Source organism: Pogona vitticeps, chromosome 15, assembly GCF_051106095.1.
Source record: "Pogona vitticeps strain Pit_001003342236 chromosome 15, PviZW2.1, whole genome shotgun sequence".
Classification (NCBI taxonomy): Eukaryota; Metazoa; Chordata; class Lepidosauria; order Squamata; family Agamidae; genus Pogona; species Pogona vitticeps.
The window spans coordinates 12,957,146-12,979,088 of record NC_135797.1 but is presented as its reverse complement, the minus strand read 5'-3'; the positions used below and the strand labels follow the sequence as shown (position 1 = coordinate 12,979,088).

The following is a 21,943-nucleotide window of genomic DNA, read 5'->3' as shown; positions in this document are numbered from 1 at the left end:
ACTGGACTGAGGGAGTGGTTTTTTTTTTAATAAAGGCATTCGGTAACAATGAGCCGTGTTTCTGCTGATCCTTGGGACAACGACACCCCTGCAAGGTGGGCCGGGCGGACAGAAATCTGTTCCCAAGGTCACCTGCTGGCTGCTTATTAAAGGATCATCCGCTCCTAGTTCACTCTTCATGGTTATCGCAGCCCGGACAGGCAAAGCCTAGCCCTTTCTTCAAAGGTGGGTTGGACTACAGGTCCCATCAGCCCCAGCCAGCATACTTTGTGAGTTCCCTTTCTCCGGCCCCGGATAGCACCGCCCTGTTGGGGGGGAGGGGGAACCTGTTTCAAAACAACTAAAAAGAAAACCAACCAACCTGTAGCACCTCTAAAGCCCAAACAACATATTTCTGTCCGCTTTTGTGGACACGATCCAACCCTTCGGACCCATGAAGGGTGACGCTCCCAGGTATTGTGGTTCTGCAATCCACCACCGTTGGGAGTTCTTGCAATCTTGCAGGCTGCCTTTAGTAGGTTTGGCTGGGATGAGCTTTTCTAGGTGGCCGTGACTGTCAATCTATCCGGCGCTGACCAATCGCTCCTTCTCTGCCTCTGATTTCAAAGGCAGCCCCGCCTCCCTGCTCAGTGCCTTTTCCCTTCTCTAGATTCTGTTGAAGTTTGTTGCTGAAGGCGGTTATGTTTGTCAGTTTGCTGTCTGATCTGCTCAACCGTAAGTAAACAAACGTTTGAAAACTCCGACTCCCATGAATGTCTCGAGACTGTAAGTACCAGTGGATGAAGGAAAGGGGTGGACAAATCTGGGGGACTTGAAGCTATTCTTCTTTGTGAATCCCTACACTTCTGCTGCATAGGTAGAGGAACTGGATGAGATGTATTTCCTACATGGAAATGCAGAGAAACATAGCGGTAACCTTCTTCCCCAGTCTCTGGGTGTGGAAATAATCCAAATGGCAGGTAGCTTTCTGGTTCATCTTTTCTAGATCTATATTTAGATTTATGCTCTTTTCCTTTTTCCCTCCCTCTTCTTTGAAGTCATGCTTACCAGCTTCGGGGGCTTCTGTATCAAAGTAAAGGAGTCTCCCCCTCCTGCACTATCCCTGGATGGGTTTCCCGAACCAAGAAATATGTTTTCCATTCTTACCCAATGGCACATTTCCTGAGTCGTCGGTCCTCTTCAACAGCCATAAGTTCGGCACAAACGCACAGGGTGTGATATTTAACAATGCCAAATAATATTGCAAGTCACGGGGAGAAAGTTTAAAAATTTTATAGCATGGCGGATATTTTTGGAAGCAGCAAAGAACCAAAACATTGTCGCCGTTGGTCTGGGAGTATTTTTCCTTGCAGGATGGAAATTTCCCAGCCCCACCGACTCTGCAGTATTGTCACGCTTGGCCCCTTGCAGTTCCAGATCTTCCGCCAAGCGCTGCTGGGTGCCCTTCACACTCGTTTCACTCCTCTGGATCCCGCTAACGAATTAGCAGCTTCCGACACCAGTTGGCAGAGCCGCCAGCGAACGTGGCCTGGAAACGAAAGACGGCTTGTTTCCTGGGACAGGACTAATAATTGGAAGAAGTCTGTAAGTCTCCTAGTCTCGCCTCCTTCCATTTCTCCCGCAGCACAAGAGTAGCTCCCCTCTCCACCTCTTCAGGCTCAGATCCCAAGCTGAGAGCGTGTGAGCACGCACAGAGCGTTACTCTGAAGAACAAGCTATTCCTGGTTCCACAGGCAGTACGCCAGGAGTTATGATCTGGCCCATCCAGACCGCTTAACTTGTGTGACTGGGACAAAAAAGGACTTCCTACTTTCATACCACAGCTACCTCCTCTAGGAGTTAACCTTTAAGCCATAGAGATTTGCAAGGATCAGCCGCAAACCCTTCACTACCTGGGTTTACAAAGCACCGTAGTTATGATTTAAGGGTTAGGGTTATGTTCCTCTTTACTTGTGTGACTGGGACATAAAAGGACTTCCTACTTTTGTACCACAGCTACATCCTCCTGGAGTTAACCTTTAAGCCATAGTGAATTGCAAGGATCAGCTGCAAATCCTTTGCAGCCTGGTTTTACAGAATGGCACAGTTATGATAGAAAAGGCCCATCCGTCCCTCTTAACTTGTGTGATTGGTCAAAAAAAGACTCCCTCCTTTCGTACCACCGCTATCTACTCTGGAAGTCAATCATTGGCACCCAAGAGGCAATGCAGCCAAACATTCCCTTCCGTTGTTTTCTTGTTTGGACTTTGCTGGACTTCAGATGGTGTACATTTCAGATGGTTTAATTGGCATTATTCAGGAGAGTGATCTGGGCACAACGAGTGGGGGCTTGAACTCCCAACCTCTCGCTCCACAGCCAAGACCTAAGAGGGGCTGGACTCAGTGATTTACAGGGTCTCTTCCAGCTGTTGGAAGAGGAAGAGGGAGTATGGTTTTGGGGAACCAGGGTGTGAGATAGATCTTCTGTTTTCCCTTGCTGGATGATCTCCTGCAGAGGAGAAATGTTGGAAAGGCCGAAGAAGAAACCTGGTAAAGACTGACGTGAAGGCTTGACATCGGTTCTACTCCTGCCTTTTCGACAAAATTCAAATAGCAGACAGCCAAGAAAAGGGGTCCCCCGTCCTCAATCTGTGCATGTTGAACTAGGGCTCAAGATATCTGGGTTCGAATCCTGACAGAGCAACAAACCCAGACCCATCTCGCTGGCCTACCTCATAAGGCCGTTGTTACAATGAAGTAAAGAGCAAAAGAGAGCAGCTCTACTCGTTGGAGAAAGTGGATGTAAACAAAATGAATGAATGAACTGCTGTTTGCATACTGTGCCATAGCGTGCACACACTCCCCGGGCGGTTTACAACGCATTAAAAACACCCTACAAATTAAATAAATAAATGGTAAGAGGCAGGGGTCAAAGAACTCTTTTGGGCTCTGTGTGCAAGACAGAGGAATATTTGACGTTCTGAAAACAACAGGCCCACGTAAACGTTTGTCGATATATCCACAGGAATAAACGGAGGGTGGGGCGAAATCACAAGAGCCAATTGTAAATAAACATGTTTTTTTTATTATTATTACAGTGAAAGAAAGTTTCTCTAAGCATTTCCTTCCAGCCCAATAGTTCGGTAACCAAAGAGGTATGAATGTAAACAGGAATCCCTCCTTTTCATAAACGGAAACAAGGAAAATCTGTAACAAATCGCTGCAGCGCAACCCAACTTTGTAGCAGAAGTACTTCTGTCCATCATTAATGGCTCTCTCCTCCTGGAGATGAATTTTAATCACCTTATTTGGATTCCTGGTGACCATTTGCTCTTTCGAGCTATCCCTGGTTGTTACCGAAAACAAAGCAACGAGCCCAAAGCCCACTCAGCTTAGCCCAGTTGTGAGCGTCCGTCCGTTTATTTTCCCTACAGATTTTAAAGAGCTGATCCGATCGGATCCCGGTGAGACAGATTCCCTTCTGCTCTTTTGCAGCCCTGTGCATCTTTGCCTATGGTCATTCGTCCCAGGCCACGATCCTCCGGGAAGCCACGCCAAAGGAGGCCTGGAAAACCATCCGCCCCCCAAGCAGGGCCTTTTTGGCTGTGGCACCAACCCTTTAGAGCCACCTCCCGGTGGGGGTGAGCCTGGGCTCCCTCCCAACCTTTAAAAGACTTCTGAAAACACTACCTTGCAGAGAAGCCTTTTAAATCCTGCCTGATCTGCCGTTTTTGCTGGGGGTTTTTTTCTGTTTATATGCCTCGCTTGCCACATTTTTATCATGCCACGTCTGCCTCTTGGGAGCCCCCTTGGCGTTTGCTTCCCCATTTCATTTAATATCTGTTATTGTGTGTGTGCATTTTTTAACTGGTCGCAAACCGCCCGGAATAGTGCATTGCGCAAATGGACGTGGTGTATACATTCAAGAAATAAAGAAATAAATACATTAAAAACCTCTGCATCGTTGCAATAACTAGCAGCAATCAAGAAACGCAAGTCCAGGAATTCAAAGACTAGCTGCCAACTTCTTGGCCATTTCTTTTTAAAAAATTCTGGTGGTCACAGAATTGACCACAGAATTGACATGCCTGTCCAGAAATGGACAGGCATGTCCATTTTCCATCTTATTTCTAAATCTAATTTCCGTAGCCAGAATTCTGGGATAAACATTTCGGTTTTCTTTCCCAAAGAGAGTACAGATTAACATTTTCTCCTTCTCCTCCCTTCCGCTAGCTATACACCGTTCTGGAAATTTGCCGTCTCTAGCTTTACAGGCACTGTTCATGCCTCTTATAAAAAGGGAATTATACATTATGCAACCGAGATCAGAAACCACCTCGGCAGCTTTCCACTCGCCTCGTGCATCAAAACTGCTCCTTCTCAAGTGGCTGCCTTTGAGCACTTAATTAAAGAGCACTCTCCATGGGCCGCGCTGCAGCATTGCAGCGCTCTATCAGATTCGGCTGGGTTCTTGCACTTAACTGACATAAGATCAATGGAGTCCTGCTATTTTTCCCCCCCAATCAGCCTAGTCATTTCTCCACCCCATGGAGAGCCTGCGAAAGGTTTCACAGTAATATGGTATTGCCTTCCATATTTAATTTTTTTTTTTAATGGCATATTATTTCCACCCTCTCCCAAAAAATAAAAAACAAATTTCCCTGCAAAGGGGAAGATCTTCCTTTCAGAGGCTCCTCTGAAGAACAGCACTCTGCATGCGCTCCAAAGCACCCTCGTTGTTCAGACTTCAAGTCTTGCAGCGCGACACCCTGATAATACTGGTTTGGAGCTGCAAACCTGTGGTTTTCCAGAGATGTCACCTTAGGCGGCCAGAGGAAAAGCAGCCATTATGCAGTTTATTGTCCTCTGTGGTAAACAGAGAATTACGTTTACAGCGGTCCTGAGCTTCAAATACGTCCAATTTTAACACACCGTCTTTCCTCCTATGGTCACCCCAGCTGATCTTTCGTAAGGAGGACAGGAGGCCCAGCCTCATGGCCACCTCCCCATCTTGTGTGTCGTTCTCCGGGGTCCGTCTTTGCTCCGAGGTTTCTCCAGCGTTCCTCATTCCGTCCGTCTCCTCCCGAAGACGGCGGACATGCTGCGTACGATCCCTCGGAGGCCTGCCGCCTTCCTGATGGCGCTCCTGGAGTCCCGGACCAGGCCGAGGAGTTCGTGGAAGACCACCAAGGCCCCGTGGTAGGTCTCGGCCACGGAGACCTCGAAGAAGCCCGCGTCGGCGGAAAGGGCCAAGAGCCGGCCTTCTTCGCTCGAGACGGCCCGTCGGTGCTGCAGGTCCCGCTTGTTGCCGACCAGGATCACGGGCACCTTCCGGGCCCCGCTTTTCCTCTTCAGCTGCTGGATCCACTGGAGCTGCTGGCGGGCCACGTGGAAGCTGGCGCGGTCCGAGATGCTGTAGACCACGAGGAACCCGTCCGCCCATCGGAGCCGCTTCTCGTCCAGACCGCCCTGGAGGCCGGCCCTCTGCAAAAAAAAAAATCTGAGAAATCAGAGGGGCAAACATCTTGGCCCAGTGGGTCCCCGTAGCCCTCCGGTTGCCGTGGCAACAGGGGAAAAAAAGGAGTGGGTAGACTTTAGGATGCCAATTAGAGCTTTCTAGCCACGCAGTTCTTCCTTGTGGCTTTGAACATGGAAACAGATGTGTGGATTAAGGGGCAAAGGAGAGACGTGGCACTTTAGCCGGCTCTCCGTGGCTCCCTATTCAATCCATCCTTTCAAGGGCCCTGCCTTGCTTCTCCTCCCAGTGACACCCCTGCATCCAAAGAGTTGGGTACCACACGCCTGGAGATGGACCAGAGATTTATGGATTGATGGATTTCACTTGTATGTCTGTTTATTTAGCGGCCAGTCATGCCTGGCACTCTCCGGGCGGTTTGCAACAGTGGTTCCCATCCAACGAAATACGATGTGCTGCAAACGTAGAATTTATAACCACCATGATTAACTCACTGCCATGAGCCGCTTAACTTTGAATTTAAAAAGGGCAATTAAAGGGCTCAAAATCGCACTAAAACGCCGCTTTTAAAGGTGTCATTTTTTTCCAACCTGCTTCTTCAAGGCTTGGAGGGATGAGCCTTTAAGACAACCGAGGTGAGAAAAGTTACGTTTTTACACCCTACCCTCCTCAGAATCGTTCTGCTCGTGTGGCAAATACAGCACTTCCTCTCCGCTTGGCCTGGCCAATTCCCATTAAATATAAATATCCCTTTCCCCCCCCAAACGGATGAACTGCCTTCAAGAACAAGCCTTTCGCTCCCTAGAGATGATGCTAAACTAAGTCACCGTTGGAGCAGGTCCCTTTAAATCAATGTAACTTGCAAAGGGCTTCCCACAGATTCAATGCACCACGGCTCTCGTGTGATTTCCTCTGCTGAGCAACAGGATCCGAGCCCTTGATAAGGTGCTGCGCGCATACCGGGCGCTTGCCAGGTGTACCATTGAGCACACCTACGAGGAATATCTGCAATTCTTCCTGCATACGTATAAAGATTTTAAAGGACACTGCCCACTCGATTTGGGAACACTCATGGCTGAACTAAATGGGTGGAGATGATCTCCAAAAAAACCTCTGGCTGACCTCAGCTGGAAGCAGCGCGCTGGGTTATGTAGTCCCTGCCAGTTTTAACCATAGCCAAACATGGTCCAAGGCAGCTATATTCGTCTGGGGCATAAGAAATGCTCGAGATAATCTAGTCTAAGATTCCTGAGGATGCCTAGTTTGGAAAGGAAATAAAATCACAGCTAATTTCTTTTGAAAAATCTGGAGGGTCAGAAGCTGGGGGTGGGGGATCCCTGCTTGTTCTAGGGTGATAACCCTGCCGGTTTTAACGAGAGGTCTTTACCTGTGGGCAGACGGAGTCCCAGATGCTGAAACAAGCCTCCCGGCCCGCCATCATCACCCTGTGCGTGTAAATTGATTCTGGGAAAAGTGGAAATGAGACGTGTTAATGAGGAGACAGAAGGTGGAGGGAGAGAGAACAGAAAGGACGGACGGACGGAAAGACAAACAAGAGCAGGAGGAAGACAAGCAAGACAGAAAGCACGGTACCAAGAATAGGGAAATTATTCTTAAAGCTCACTTACCTATATCCCCATATTCACCAATAAATCTTCGGGTCAGAAAACGGACCGTCAAGGCTAGAAGAAAGAAAGAGGCGGATATATTTTATTTATTCAATTCATATACTGCTCATCAAGCAAACGGCTACTCTGGGCAGTGGACAACATATTATGAGAATGTTTATTGTGAATCGGACTAGGCATTAAAGGAAAGGCGTCTATTAGCCCACTTCACCTCCCACACGGCCATTTCTTTCACAATGCTTTTCTCAGCCATGAGAACTCCACCTTAAGTCAGCATTTACCCGCCGGAGACCAGTTACAAAGCCGGGCATGCTAAAATGCAAGATGTGCAGGTGATGAAAATCTCGTGCCGGGATCAACAAACCTCTTTCACGACCTGCGGGAGCACCTCTTCTACAGACGTGCTAAGCGTAGGGTCTCATTTGATGCCCTTTGCTCCCAAGTAACCAGGAAGTTCGTTCTAGCCCAAGTAGCGTGCTGAGGACCCCAGCTTGAATGCATCAGAGGCAAAGGATTAAACCCGCCCAGCTCTTTTCAGAGTCCCCCTACGGAAGGGAGCGTTGCCTGATATTTTCTTCATAGAAGCACAGAACTGTACACTCAGAAGAAAGGTCGTCCTGTCCAACCCCAAGGTTAGAGGAGATCCACAGAAGGCCACAGCTTCACTGCCATCATACATAATTTGACATTTAAGGCCAGCGTTTCCTCGGGAGTGGGAGAGACCTTCTGTTTGCATAGAGCCACCTTTCCCTGACTCACCCCCTTCCAGGCACTTGGACCACAACTCCCATCTTCCAAGAGGGGATTTGTAGTCCAAGAATCCAGCAGGTTCTTTTTTAAGTTACTGGTAAAATGTTACCTATATGGACACCACTCATCACCTGACAGCTGGAAATAAAGCATCCTTCATTTTTAAAAACCTGAACTTGGAAGGCTTTCACACCGAACTGGTGCAACGCCAGCCCAAAAATATTCATTATCCTTCAGACCAGCCTTGCTTCAGAAGGGTGCACCATTTAAATATCTTTATTTCTTGCATTTATGTTCGGTTTCCCTACAGCAAGCTTTAAGTCGGTCTGTGTGGCTTTCCACCTCCTCTCTTTTACCTTCTCAACCAGCTCAAGATCACCAACTATCACCCACTGGGCAGGGATCTAAACCCAGATCTTCTGGAGTCCTAGTCAGACCACTATGCCACGCTGCCCCATTAGCCGGCTCTTACTTGGGACAGAAGGAAAGATGCCAGAAATTCTCCTGCCAATTGCTTGTTTTTTTAGCTTATATATTGCATCCTCTGTGCGTCCTTTTGCAACACAACACCGAAACACAGGTCTGGGTCCTGAGCAAATCCCCCCTTCCTGTGACTCCATCCACAAACAGCCTCTTAAACTGAACCCGGATCAAAAATCTGAAGCAAACAGAGCCCAGTCGCCTTATATTGGAATCCAAGAACTGATCCGGGATCAACACACACGAACAGACAACCGCTTATTAGAACCAGGAATTCTTTAACAGCTGAGAAGCATCTGAGTGTAAACACCACAAATTCCTTTCCTTTGGTTTGCAGCTGCTCTTTGGGACTTAAGCATCCTTGAAGGCAGGCTCCTGGCATGCAAAAGCCCATGAATCACGTCTCTCCAACACCAACAAAAGACCCCAGGCTGTAATTACGCATTACAGGATTATTATTATTCTTTTCATTTATTTCTTTTCCCCCTTTGGGTTTTGCCTGAAAGGTTAAGATCTGTTTCTGTCCGAGTGAGAAACTGCCTCCTCAGCCTGGGTAGTGTACACCCTCCCTCCGGCCGGGCTGGGGATGATAGGCTATGGAGTCCGAGGCAACGGGCGGGCATCGAAACTCACCGGATTTCCCCACCTTTTCGGCTCCGATGACCAAGATGTTGGCTTCCAGTTTGGGCAGGCTGCCTTCGCACATCTTCTTCCCGGCTTGCTGGAGCGCCGTCCGCAGCTGGACCAACATCTGGCGCGCCTCGGAGTAAAGACGGCTCCGTCGGCGGAGAAGATCCGGAAAGGAGCGCGCCTCGGTGGGTGGGTGGCTGGCTCGCCTCTGCCCGCCTCGCCGGCTTGCCAGCCTTTTTTGTGGAGGGAGAGGAGGAGCCGCGGATGGAGTGACGGGAGAAGAGAGTGCCAGCCCTCCCGGGGGGGGGGGGAAGCTCGGGGTCCCACACGGAACGGCCGAACGCGCCGACACGCGTCGGGGGGAAGACACGCGTGGTGCCAAACTGGGGAAGGAGGCGCAGGGGCGCCACTGCAAAACTAGGAAAGCCCCCCCCCAAAAAAATTTTTAGAAATCAGTGGCCATGCTGATGGGCAGGTGTTTGGTACCCAGAAAAAAGATGTTTTCCCGATTCTTTCTGGAAACGGGCAAGACGCGCGCGCGCGCGAGAAAAGAAAGCAACAGAAGAGGTTTTCTAGAGCATGGTTTTTAAATCCTTCCAATAGCAAGATTAGTGAGCACGTTGATCCGCCTGTTTCATGGATAATAATTAATCATCTATTTATTTTTCTCCTAGGAGACGGAAAACTTTTATTTAAAAATGATACCGTTTGCCAAAAAAAGAGAATTTAACACAGCGGATGATCATGTAAATAATATCTAGTAACACAGAAGAATTAAAATGAGAGTGAGATTGTATTTGTGATGATCATTAAGCTTCTTCTGAGCTTTAAAATATATAAACAAATATAAAACTGGACCAAAAAAAAAAAGATTGGAGCAAAATAATGGGTTAGAAGGAGATGAACAGAAGGACCGATCCATCTAATCCAGATCTGGGGGGATAAAATATATTCTTTTTTAAAATATAACAATTCCCAGAATCCCTGACTATTTCCAAAGCTTCATGGGTGTTTTAATCCAAATAAGCCACTCTTTATTTAAACCTGAGTGTATTTTGCCTCTCTTTTAAAAGGCCAAGATGATAAGCAATTAAAACACAATAAAGAATATTTTAAAAACCCACAAACTTTCTTAATCAAGAAGCCCACTGGGAAGGCGTGAAGCAAACTCCCCTTTCTCTGTTATTTTTAAAATTCTCAGCATAGAGGTAGACTGTTACTGACTAAGGGGGCTTCATTTTTATAGCTTCTTTGAAGAGAGAGAGAGAGATAAGCTGGAACATTATTGCATTGGCTTCAGTGCTGGAGGAACCAACCTCTGAAATGACCCTTTTTAATGAGGACCTTAATTGATTTATTACATTTTCATGCCAATTTTCCAAAGCTTTGTGGTGGGGAGGTTAATTTTCTGGGACTACAACTCCCATGATCCCTGAACAATCCATTCAGCAACTGATCCTACATTTTCTGGACCCAGGACCTGCCTCTCGCTGTGACTTGTAGGGTGTCAAAGGGCCTGGTCAGATGGGCATGTAAACAGATCTATGAACCGTTGTTGGTACAGTTTGGTTTGAACCCATTTGACTGTACCTGACTGACATCCTGCGTCTTGAAGAGCTGTCCCGCACCTTTCTGACATAGCGCTACAGCGTGTATCCTTTTTGGGAGGATTCCACGCCATCCTCATTACCTCCTTGCGTAGCCTGTGCAGATGATCAATTCACACCCAAATGGAGCTCTTCTGCCCATCTGGACAGGCCCAAATTTAAACGACATTTTTATTTTTTATTTTTCAGGTCTGACAGAAGAGAGATGGAGGAGAAACACTGCCATCTTGTGACCTAAATAAATAAATAAATCAAAGCCACTTGGGGAATTTTTTATACAGTGGTGCCTCGCTAGATGATGATAATCCATTCCACTGAAATCGCTGTTTAGCGAAATCATCGTCTAGCGAAAAGCATTTCCCCATTGGAATGCATTGAAACCTGTTTAATGCGTTCCAATGGGGAAGAATCGTCATTGTCTAGCGAAGATCGGCCATAGGAAAGCCGCTTTGCGAACCGCCGATCAGCTGTTTAAATTACTGTCTTGCAAAGCTTAGGTCCCGAAAACACCTGTTTTGCGAGCGCGGAGGGAGCTGTCAAAATCGTCGTCTAGTGAAAATCGGTTTGCGAAGCAGGGACCAAACATTGTCCAGCGAAATTCCCCCATAGGAATCACTGTTTTGCAAATCACTATAGCAATCGCAAAAAAGTTAATGTCTAGCGAAAAAATTGTCATGCGGGGTAACTGTCTAGCGAGGCACCACTATACCTAGCAAACACCAGGAAGGTCAGAATACATCAGAACAGACCTGGCGATGGATAATTATTATTATTAATATATATTGGGCTGATAGAACAGCTTCGTCCAAGGGTATTGCATTATTTTGCCAAAATTATTAACTTCTTCAAGGGGATGATATTACTTGCGAATCATCAGTTCTGAACTCTGCACATGCCCACGGGCAGAAAACTTTCAGCATTGCCATATTTAGCTAAACCTGGCATTTTCGTGCTGAGATTTTTTGCTGTAGGAGCTTAATTAAGGCTTCTTAGAATTTCTCTTTCTTTCCCCCCCTTAGATTTTGGGGGCGGAAACACCCTCTTCTCAGAAAACCAAAGGGAATTAATCAGTCTTGACAAGACTCACAGGAATGTAACCGGAAAGGCCATCCGGGCTGGGATGTCGGCTGGTTTTGTGATTTTTTGACACAGCATTAAGTGAAGAGCATGAATCACGACCATCATCTTCGAACTGCTGAGCTGGAAGGGACTCTCCGGATCATCGGGCCCCACCCTTGGGAAGGCGGCATAGCGGGGATTCGAACTCCTCTCCTGAATGCAGAAGGGTTTGGAAATATAACTTAGGAACCACTGATCTTATTCCCAGCATAATGTACGGGTGTGAAAGATGGGCAGCTGAGAAAGCCGACTGGGGGGGAAAAAACAGATTCACGATGAAACGGAGGCTGTCCTACTTTGGACACTTCCTGAGAAGTCAGGATTCTCTGGGGAAAAAAACAGTCATGCTGAGAAAGGTGGAAAGGCAGCAGGAAAAGAGGAAGACCCCATTACGAGATGCATGGACTCCCTCAAGGAAGCCACAGGGTTGAGTTTGCAAGAGCCGAGCAGGGCTTTTAAGGGCTGGACCTTTTGGAGAAAGCTCACGCTTAGGGTCACTCTAAACAGGTAACAACAACATGGGTCCCAAAAGTAACTTTTCCACACTGCATCCCAGGCAAGGCCCCTTGTCTCGTCCTTTGCTTCCAGCCTGTTTGCTGGCGTTCAACGAAATGCTGTCACGACCGCTTGGAGGAAAAGATGATTTGTCCGCCGGTGGGGAGCAGCCAGTTCTCAAGCAGACAGAAACCGCCAACTATTTATTTAGATCCTGGTTGTGGCCATAAACAATGGTCTCTTTGTGTCGCTGACCGGGGGGGGGGGGACACGCCACATTTGCTGTGCCTCTCAACAATCGGCGAGTGTTCAGTTTCTCCTTGTCACGTTGTCCTTCTTATCTGCAAAAAAACACACCACTTTTTGTTACCCGATCAGGACTTTCAAGAGCAGGAGGTTCAAGAAGCAGTTCGACCGGATCCAATCCGCCCCCCCTCGTCAAGTGAGCTTCCATAGTGGAGCGGGGATTTGAACCCAGGCCTTCTGCAGGGGTGTTAGGAAGCCTTTGGGTCCAAAAATCCCAGAAAAAAAAGAAAGGGAAGGGATGAGTTTTGAATCGAAGCTGAGTCACTGGGGGGGTGGGGAGTCGAGTCCCTGGTGCGAATTAAGCCCAACTTGGTAGCCAGTCCTGTGACTCCAGCCCTCGTTGGGGGTCCTCTGGGGTCCTGATCCACCACTCTGTCCCTTGCGCCACCCTAGGAAAGATGCACGATTCGTTCGTTCGTTCCTAGCCTGCCTTTCTCCTGAAAAAGGACAGCGGTCTCTGCAGTTTCTCAAAATGCAAAAGATAAGCCTGGCAAAAATTATAAACCCACCTCTTTTGGCAACAGAAGTGGGTGCCCTGTTTTTCCTGGCAGGCCCTGCCCGGGGTTGGTTGTTTGCACTGCCTTCCCCTACCCAACCCCATCTTGCCCAGTACCTGAAAGACTTGTTTTTCTACCACCCAGTAAAAAATAACCCACTTTAGACCCATAAAGTGCCGTGGCACCAAAAGATTTATTAAAGAGCAAAAGATCTGTTTGCAAAGAGAGGGATTCAGTGCCACAAAGGGCCCAAGGATTCTCCCCGGCGGGATATTTTAGGTTGCCTCCCAAATCTGGGACGACCTTCTGTCCGAAATCCGCCTGGCAAAATTTGGGAACATTCCTTGGGGACTGTTCCCGAAAAGAGCCCGAAAAACCCACAACAACATCCGAGAAATCTTTGCCAACTTCTTTTCTTGCTGCTTCCAACTCTGGGTGGGATCCCAGGGGGAAAGAGATCACAATTTGGACCCACTGCAGAACCGTCCAGTTCGACCTTTTGGGGTTCAGCCTGTAGGTTTACTCTTTTGGAGGAGGGGGGGTCCAGCCAAAGCGGTTTCCAGATGCAAAGGAGGCGGCTCGCTTTAAGCCAGAATGCTCCCCTTCAAACCGGTGGTTCCCAACCTTGGGTCACCCCCAGATGTTCTTGGACTGCAACTCCCAGAAGCCTTCGCTTCCCCCCCCAGCTGTGCTGCCCAGGGTTTCTGGGAATTGCAGTCCAAGAACCCTTTCTGGTGGGATCAGGCCTGAACTTCGGCAGCTGTGGGATCGCACCCTCTTTTTCTCTCTCTCTCTCAATCACACACCAGTGGCTTCAGAGGAAAACACTATCCAGCTGTTCATCCCTTTAAACCAGCCTCCACCCCACACCTGGTAGGGGTGCCTCGGGCGAGAGGCCCCATCGTGCCAGAGGTCTGAGCTACTTGGAAGCATCCAGGGCGGGCGGGTGGATCCAGCGCATGTCTTTCAATGCGCTCAAGAGGAGCAGAGGTTGAGGAGCGGGTGGCCCCTGGAAAAATCTGGTTCGCCCTTATTTGTGCTGATAAGTGGACGCACAACACACACACACACACAAACCCCAAGCCGAAGGAGGGCAGGATTCCGACAGCGGGTTCGGCTTGGCATGGCTCCCCTCTGGCACGACCAACACGCCATTGTTCTCCTTACGCAAAGCCACAGACCTCGGTACCAGGAAGAGAACAGCAAGACATCTGGGGAAAACACAAAGGGCCTTGGACATTAATATTTGAACATTCTTGGTCATTGCTTCCTGGGTCTGCCCAGTCCTCATCGGGCACAGGCCAGTTTGTGGTTTCACCACAATAGCGGATCAAGCCTTAGGAGGATGCCTAACGCGGGAAACGACTCCGAGGGCAGAAAGAGGAGCTGTGGAGCAACTCCCAACCTTGGGCCCTTTCTCTCCTGGAGGAAGAGGAGTAGCCTTAGCGCTCAGCACTAGAAGGGATCCTACACATCATCCAGGCCAGCCCCTGTCAAGGAGGCTCCAAGGGGATTCGAACCCCCAACCTCTGGTTCGTAGCCAGAGGCCTAAACTAGGGAGTTATAATTAATGTGATCTTAGAGCTGCCGGGCTGGAAGGGAAAGGATCATCGAGGCCAGCCACCGGGATCTATGGGTCCTCCCGCCCAGCCCCTGTCAAGGAGGTGGTGCCAGGGGGATTCGAACCCCCAACCTCTGGCTCCAAAGACCTGGACCACGGAGCTATCCCATGAATTATTCGGCGGCTGGATTCAAAGTGCGGCCAGAGATGGGAAAAGCAGGAGGCATTCATGGGAGGACTTTCAAGGAAAAATCCAGGTTTCGTCTCCTCTTGGCTAAGCCTGGCCTTTGGGGGGGTCCTGTTGCTCCAGGGATGAGGAGAGAGAGCAAGGGATGGCTGATCTGAATAATGTCTTTTAAGGATGGGAGGGAGAAACAGCTTTAAAATAAAGGACATCTTTAAAATCTATGCGTGGCATTTAGAGGCTGTCACAGTGCCCTGGAGTCATCATAAGGTGAGATATTTAAGGAGTGTTTTCCCCCGTTCCGCACCCCCTCCAGGGAGCTTTTCATGGCTGAGTGGGGATTCGAACTCAGATCTCCTAGGTCTCAGTCCTTCGCTCTTTCCAGAGCTTTAAGAGCGGCGGCCTGAGCCGTATCTGAGACCTCAGGTATGGAAAGGGGCCGAAGAGGCAGCCCGGGTAAGGATCCTGTCCCCTGAACCGTTTTTTGGAAGGGCTTTTGCGCAAGCGAAACGCGGCGGCCTTTCGGGGGCCACAGGACGCTTGGTCGCTCCGCCGAAAAAGGGCAGGAATGGGGGGGGGAAGAAACGAGGCATGAAAGACAGCCAGCGGAGCGAAAACTTTGCCAGGAAAGAAAACGAACCGAAAATTAACAAAATTAGCACCCCCCCAAAAAAAAAAATTGGGGGAAGGGGCGGGGCTCCGCGTTAAGAGCCAATCAGGGAGCAGAGCCGCTCCTCCGGCTCCCCTGCCCCCCCTTCTTGCCTTCGGGACAAAAAGAGAGGAAAAAAAATCCCTGAAAACTTTTATTTAGTTGGCGCGGAGGAGACGCGGAAGCTCCCGCGGCTCCAAGGAAGGGGGGGTGATCGCGGGGGAGGACTTGGGAAGGGGTCTGCCCCATAGCCCAGAGGGGCTGGAGAGAGAGCCGGGAGGCGCCCGGCCGCCCCTGCCTGGGAGCCGCCTGAGGCTTGGTGCTTTTTTTCTCTCTCTGTCTTCCAGATGCGCAACTCGGAGTTCATGGGGATCGTGCGCGCCCGCGAGGTGGACGACCCCGAAGAAGACCTCCTCGCCTTCCCCATCCCATAATATGATCCGCCCATAAGCGAGGAATCCGGGGCGCTTCACCCAAGACTTCTTTGTTTTAGCCTCTGGCGGCAGCGTTCTGTGTGAGACGGAAACGGGCGTCTGCGGGGAAGCGGCTGGAGGAGGCGTGTTCTCGCTCCCAATGCTGATGAGGATGAGGATGATGATGAGGATGGCGGCGGCGTGTGGAGTGCCGGCCCCGTTGGTTCTGGCAAAGAGGGCGGCCCCTTCGGAAGAAGGCGCCGCGCTTCCTTAGGAGGAGGACCCCACCGCCTTGGGCCATGTGCAGAGTGCGCGATCCGCCGGATCCGGGCAGGCGCGTCCTCCCGTTAGGAGAAGGAGCTTTGACTTGGGAGGAGGATGACTTCGGGCAGCATCCGGTTCCCGAGGAACAGCCGCGCTAGTCCGGGGCCGCAAAACCGCCGAAGAACCCTGTGTCACCGGGAAGGCTGCCCCATTTGTTACAGCGCAGAAGAAGCGGAGCTGCGCCCTTCTCGTTCTCCGTTCCCGCTGCTTGTAAGGACCCTTCTCTCTCCCCCACCCTGCAATCTAACATATCCTATATGTCTCTTTTAAGTAGAGTATACATTTTAGGGTATTCAGCTCTTAATGGGTTAGCTATCCAGAGAGCTGCTGAAAAGCTGTGTCTTTTAAAAGAATTAAACGCTGTGTTTCCAGTTAAGGATTGGCAACTCTTATGATCTCACTGGCCTTTAAATTTGGTTTCCGGCTTGGAGAGAAATGTTATTTGTTTTATTTTATTAGATTTATACCCCGCCCATCTAGACCAAAGGTCTACCCTGGGCGGCCTTACAAATTTAAAAATCAGGAGATGAGCTGTCCAAATGTGAGATTTTGGGAAGGGAGGGGGCGAGGACATGTTTTTTTGAAAGCCCAAGGTGTCCTGGAAACACACACATACACAAATGTGTTACAGCATGGGCTTCGTGCCTTGTTTTACAACACAATGGTTGCAAGGACCATTTTGATATTCAAACCAGGTTCGGCCTTTAAACGGAGCACCCTTTCTCAACGGGGTGTGTGCGTGGGGCACAATTGGAGGGGAGCATCCAGGTAATCCCACGGTAATGAACCAAATATGTTACAAATTGCCAAGAGTGTCTGTTGAAGCGGGGGGGGGGAGAGACATATCCTGTTGGCCCCTATTCCATTTATGAGCCACAAATCCTAAAATCCTTCTCGCTCGCAGTATTATTGAGCCGAGTACCCCCCATCTTGTAACTGCGCATTTGGGTTGTTGGGGTTTTTTTTTAACCCTTAGGTACAAAAACTTTCCATTCGTCCCTGTGAAATTGCATCCTATTGTTTCCAGCCAACCAGGAACGAACTTTGAATTTTGCTCCTGTCTTCCAGCTATATCACAAAAGGCAGGGGATGTACTAGTAAGCGCGCAGCAGCTGTTATGGTTTGTTTTGGAAAGTGTAAATAACCGTCTGCTCTAAAATTATACTCCGGTGTTGCAATATAAGGCTTCTTGGAACGGGTTGTGTGTGTTTTGGCTAAGATTCCTTCCTGAGCCTCTTAGCTTTCACGCTTGGATTCAGACCCCCGTCTGAATATTCAGATTTTCCCTTCCTTCTCCTTCCGCCTTTTAATCCTGTCTTTAAGCCGTAAACTTCAGAGGACGTAAGAGGACCTCTGTGGGTCACCCCAGCAAAAGTAGAGCCATTAAAGGCCAGGGGATCGATGGGGTCTACTCTGGTGAAGGCTAGCACCCAAAGACTGGCCATCAAATTTTTATTTCCCATTGCAGAGTGTTTGTGAGTGTTTGTGGCTGCTGTAATGTGCCGCCAAGACGCCTCTGACTCACGATGACCCCACGAATGAGCCATCTCCAAAATCTCCTGTCCTCAACACACCCTGGCTTAAAACTTGCGAATTCAATCCTGTGGCTTCCCTGAGCGAGTCCGTCCGCCTCGTATTGGCTCTTCCTCTTTTCCTGCTGCCTTCCCCCTTTCTCAGCAGGATGTTGTTTTCCGGACATAATCCTGCCTTCTCATGATGTGCCCCAAAGTAGGACTGGCTCAATTTCAACATGTTTACTTCTAACAAAAATATAACTGTTAGCCTCCTTCCATGCAAGTCAGTTCGATGTATAGATGGATCGGGAAAATGCATGCAGAAATTAAGATTTTTGTAGAATGTACCTCTGTGTGGTCTGTGAAGCTGGTCCTTGACAGGAGCTGGACGTAGTGATCCACAGGGTCCCTTCCAGCTGCCGTTCTATGATGATGATGATGATGATGGTGATGATGATGATGATGATGATTAATGTGCCCATCTTGGTTTCTGTTTCCTTCCCCCACCAAGGCTGGCAGCCAAGATGTGAAGGGGCATGGAATTGGCCTCGTTTGTGATGCTGTGTCTGCTTTTCCTCCGCGCGGCTGAACAGGCCGAAGCCTTCGTTTGCCAGATCTTCTCCCCGCAAAGAGCCAGTTGCCGGGGCCAGAATCTGGTGAAGGTCCCTTCAAATCTCTCCAGCGCTCTGGAATTTTTGGACCTGTCGTACAACAAGATCAAGTCGGTCACATCCGGGGATCTGTCCGCCTTGATCCGCCTGAAAGGTCTGGACCTGGGTTATAACAACATCGTGTCGGTGGCGCGCGACGCCTTCTCCTCCAACGTCCTCTTAGAGCAGCTCATCCTTTTTAACAACTCGCTGAGGGAGATCCCTTCCCAGGCCTTGAAGCCGCTCAAGAACCTGAAGGTGTTGTCCATGTCGAACAACCTCTACCCCCGCGCCACCCTGGACGCCACGTTCGGCGCCCTGAAGAACCTCGAAGAGCTTTCGATGGGAGGGCCTGCCATCGCCACGGTGGGACGGGAAGATTTCGTGCCCTTGGAAGCCGTTCCTCTGAAGAAGTTCGCCCTGAAAACCGCCTCCAGTTTGAGGGAGTATCAAAGAGGGGCCTTCTCTAAGCTCAACACCTCTGCTTTGTGGTGCGACATCGCTCTGGACAACTACGCCGAGGCTCTGCCCCTCATCCTTCGGGACTTACGGGGAAAGCCCCTGAAGTACCTACGCTTCCGTAATCTTTTCAAGTTCACCTACTACACCGACTCCACGGACCTCTTCTCCAGCTTGGCCGAGGTAGACGTTGAGGAGTTAGTCTTTTTCCGGGGGAAATTCAACGAGAACTTGCTGCGTTTGGTCCTCCAGAATGTCCAGAAGTCTCCCATCCGGGACCTCTCGTTCATAGCTATCGATTTCGCTCGGTCCCCTGAGTGGAAGCCCACGGAAGCCGGCGTCGCCAACCTCACCCTCCGCCGCCTTGTGCTGAAGGACATCAGCAACCCGGACATCCTGCGCTTTGACTGGACCTTCACCTGGTTCGCCGGCGTGACCTATCTTTCCATCCTTAACGTCAACTTTAATTTTGTGCCGTGCGACGCCTGGGAAGAGATGAGGAACCTGGTGGCCTTGGATGTTTCCAACAACCGCTTGACGGACGAGTATATCTACAATGAGGCCTGCCTTTATCAGGGCATCGTCCCCCATCTGGAGCAGTTCAACCTGAGCTACAACGCCTTGGCCCGCCTTAGAACGGTAGCCAGGCTGACCGCCCACTGGCCCCGACTCTCTGCCCTGGATCTCAGACACAACCAAATTGGGAGCGCCAATGATTTGCCCTGCATTTGGACCCGCAGCCTCATCTGGCTCACCTTGGCTTACAACGCGGTTACGACGGACATCTTCCGGTGTCTTCCCACCACCTTGAGCTTCCTGGATTTGTCTCATTCGCAGCTGGAACGGCTGGAGATGGGCTACTTCGAGGCGGCTGTGGACCTCCAGGAGCTGCTGCTGACCGGGAACAAGATCAAGTTCATCCCAACCGAGTGGCGATGTCCAAACCTGAAGCTCTTGGCCGTGGACGGCAACTCGTTCGGCGTCATCGGCCGAGGCTCCTTCGTCAACATGCCCCGCTTGACTCAGCTCAAAGCAGGGAACAACCCATACCAATGTGTCTGTGATCTCCACCGTTTCCTCCAAGAGACCTTCGGGAACAGGAAGCTGACGCTGCTGGACTGGCCGCACGGGTGGACTTGTTACCACCCAGAACCACTGCTGGACACTCCAGTGGCGGCTTACAACCCATGGGTGACAGAATGCGATGTCACGGTGGTGGTGGCCATTGCTGTCTCCATCACAGCCACGGTGATCGTGGTCTGCATGGTTCTGTGCTGGAGGTTCGACCTTCCGTGGTACCTCAAGGCCACGTTCCAGATCGTTCGCTCCAAATACAGGGCCGGCCGCTCCCAGGGCTCCCGGCCTTTTACCTACCACGCCTTCATCTCCTACAGTTTCTCCGACGCCGAGTGGGTGAGGCAGGAGCTCCTCCAGAAGCTCGAGGCTTCGTCCCCGCCTTACCACGTGTGCATCCACGAACGGGACTTCACGCCGGGACGCTGGATCATCGACAACATCATCGACAACATTGAGAAGAGCCGCAAGGTCATCTTCGTTCTCTCGCGCAGTTTCGTGGACAGCGAGTGGTGCAACTACGAACTCTACTTTGCCCACCAGCGGGCAGTCGGGCTGGGCTTTGAGGACGTGGTCCTGGTGGTGAAGGAAGCCATAGACCCCCAGGCACTGCCCCACAAGTTCTACAAACTGCGGAAGATGTTGAGCGCCAAGACCTATCTGGAGTGGCCGGCCGAACCCAGCCGACAGGCATTCTTCTGGCTCCAGCTGACGTCGGTCCTGGGGAAGCCCGCAAGGGTCCACATGGAGCCGAAGGACCATCCAGAACACGCCGATCCGAGGCCGGGTGGGGTGGCCGGCTCTCATAGGGAGACGGGCAGTTTCGCTGAAGGAAACTCTGCAACGGACGTCCCTTTGGAAGTCAGGCAAAGCCAAACGTAAGCCGACACTGTGCCAAAAGATTTGAGTTTTCTTCAACCAGTGCCACCCTGGCTTGCGTAGAATCAGCAAAGGGCTTGTAGGCGAGTGGTCGCCCCCGGATGTAGCAAAGGTCAAAGGTTCCCAAGGTCAAAGCCCTGGGATTGTTTTGATCTGCAGGGATGATCTTGATCGCCGGCCACTCCGGTGGGTGCGGAGAAATGTGGAGTTGGAAACGAGTTCAAAGGCCATCCGGCCCAACCTCCAGCAAATGTGGGAAATCCCTCTGAGCTTAGGGGCAGCCCCACATGTTGGGGTCCCTCCCATGGAGCTTGAACTGTTCTAGGGACCCCTTTGCAACCAGCAACGAGGTCCGGGTCACCCCTGTGATGGTCTTCAATGGGGGTCGATCCACAACAAATCACCACCCTTTCTAAAAAGAATGTGGGACTCAAGGAGATTCTGGGGCTCCTTCGGGAAGCTTACGTTTCATTAGTTTCATCATAACTCACGAGAACAATAGTAAATTTTCGTCCGGGACACTTCCTTGCTGCGTTAAATCACCCCGTCGCTCTACGACATCATGCCAGGATGATTTGACCTTCGGACAGGAGAGCCACCTACGTTCGAGTGGCCCTTTGGAATGACCATTTCTCCATCACATGTCTGGTGTATCTGTATTATTTATTTTAATTTTATGAAGGCTGATAGGACACAAACACTGTCCACGAACAGTTTTTGATACCGTTTCCCTACATTTTGGCTGATAGGGACTCGTAAGGTCGCCACTGTCCCTATTTTGACCCAGAATTCTTCTGACAAGTTTTCCAAACTGCCTTATCAATGGCTTTTAACCATTCCATACCCAGCCCTCTTTTCATCCTCTCCGACCTTCGAGTTCTGGGGACACAGAATAATTGTCCATAAAAATGTGGAAGGGCCTGACTCTTAACTCTGACACCAGATGCCAGGGAGGCCTCAAAGGAAAGGCGATGCCCTGCCCCTGAAAAGCCTCAAAGCCTAAGGCGTCTGGCCTAAGCGCCACCCTGGAGGAATTTGAACCTCGGTTTAATGTTTTTATAGGAGACAGGGCTGGGCGCTGTGTGGCTCCAGACGCTTCCTGTTTGCTTGCAAACATGCTCTAGAAAGGAACCGGCATCCACCTTCTGGACCACCCAATCTGATGGGTTGAGATTTTTGTCTGATACAGCATCAGTGGCAAGCCTTATAGGGAGTGGTGAGCCGTAAAATCGCCGGGGTCTGGGAAAATGTTCAAGGACTCTTTTCAGA

The 21,943-nt window shown here is 50.2% G+C and overlaps 2 protein-coding genes across 2 annotated transcripts in view; one reads left to right on the top strand and one right to left on the bottom strand.

Moving 5' to 3' along the window:
* Nucleotides 1–3,041: 3,041 nt before the first annotated feature.
* Nucleotides 3,042–9,202, bottom strand: LOC110069860 (ras-related and estrogen-regulated growth inhibitor-like protein). Its single transcript, XM_020777432.3, has 4 exons — nt 8,947–9,202; nt 7,084–7,137; nt 6,843–6,919; nt 3,042–5,463 (listed from the first exon to the last, which is right to left on the bottom strand). The coding sequence occupies exons 1-4, from the start codon at nt 9,062–9,064 to the stop codon at nt 5,044–5,046; spliced, it is 669 nt and encodes a 222-aa protein (XP_020633091.3). The 5' UTR covers nt 9,065–9,202; the 3' UTR covers nt 3,042–5,043.
* Nucleotides 9,203–15,469: 6,267 nt separating this feature from the next.
* LOC110069865 (toll-like receptor 2) overlaps nt 15,470–21,943 on the top strand; it is a 6,911-nt gene continuing 437 nt past the window's right edge. Inside the window, exons 1-2 of the mRNA XM_020777437.3 lie at nt 15,470–16,308; nt 18,124–21,943. The exon at nt 18,124–21,943 is cut by the window's right edge and continues 437 nt beyond it. Of these exons, the coding sequence (XP_020633096.3) occupies nt 18,149–20,677 (2,529 nt within the window). The 5' untranslated portion in view covers nt 15,470–16,308; nt 18,124–18,148 and the 3' untranslated portion in view covers nt 20,678–21,943. The remainder of the gene's footprint in view (nt 16,309–18,123) is intronic.

What these genes read in the sequence shown, in the direction of transcription:
- LOC110069860 (XM_020777432.3), bottom strand. Translation starts at nt 9,064, where the DNA reads ATGTTGGTCCAGCTGCGGACGGCGCTCCAGCAAGCCGGGAAGAAGATG. An exon ending in TGGTGAATATGGGGATATAG is followed by an intron (nt 6,920 to 7,083) that starts GTAAGTGAGCTT and finishes CACTTTTCCCAG; the next exon opens with AATCAATTTACACGCACAGG. An exon ending in GGGACTCCGTCTGCCCACAG is followed by an intron (nt 5,464 to 6,842) that starts GTAAAGACCTCT and finishes TTTTTTTTGCAG; the next exon opens with AGGGCCGGCCTCCAGGGCGG.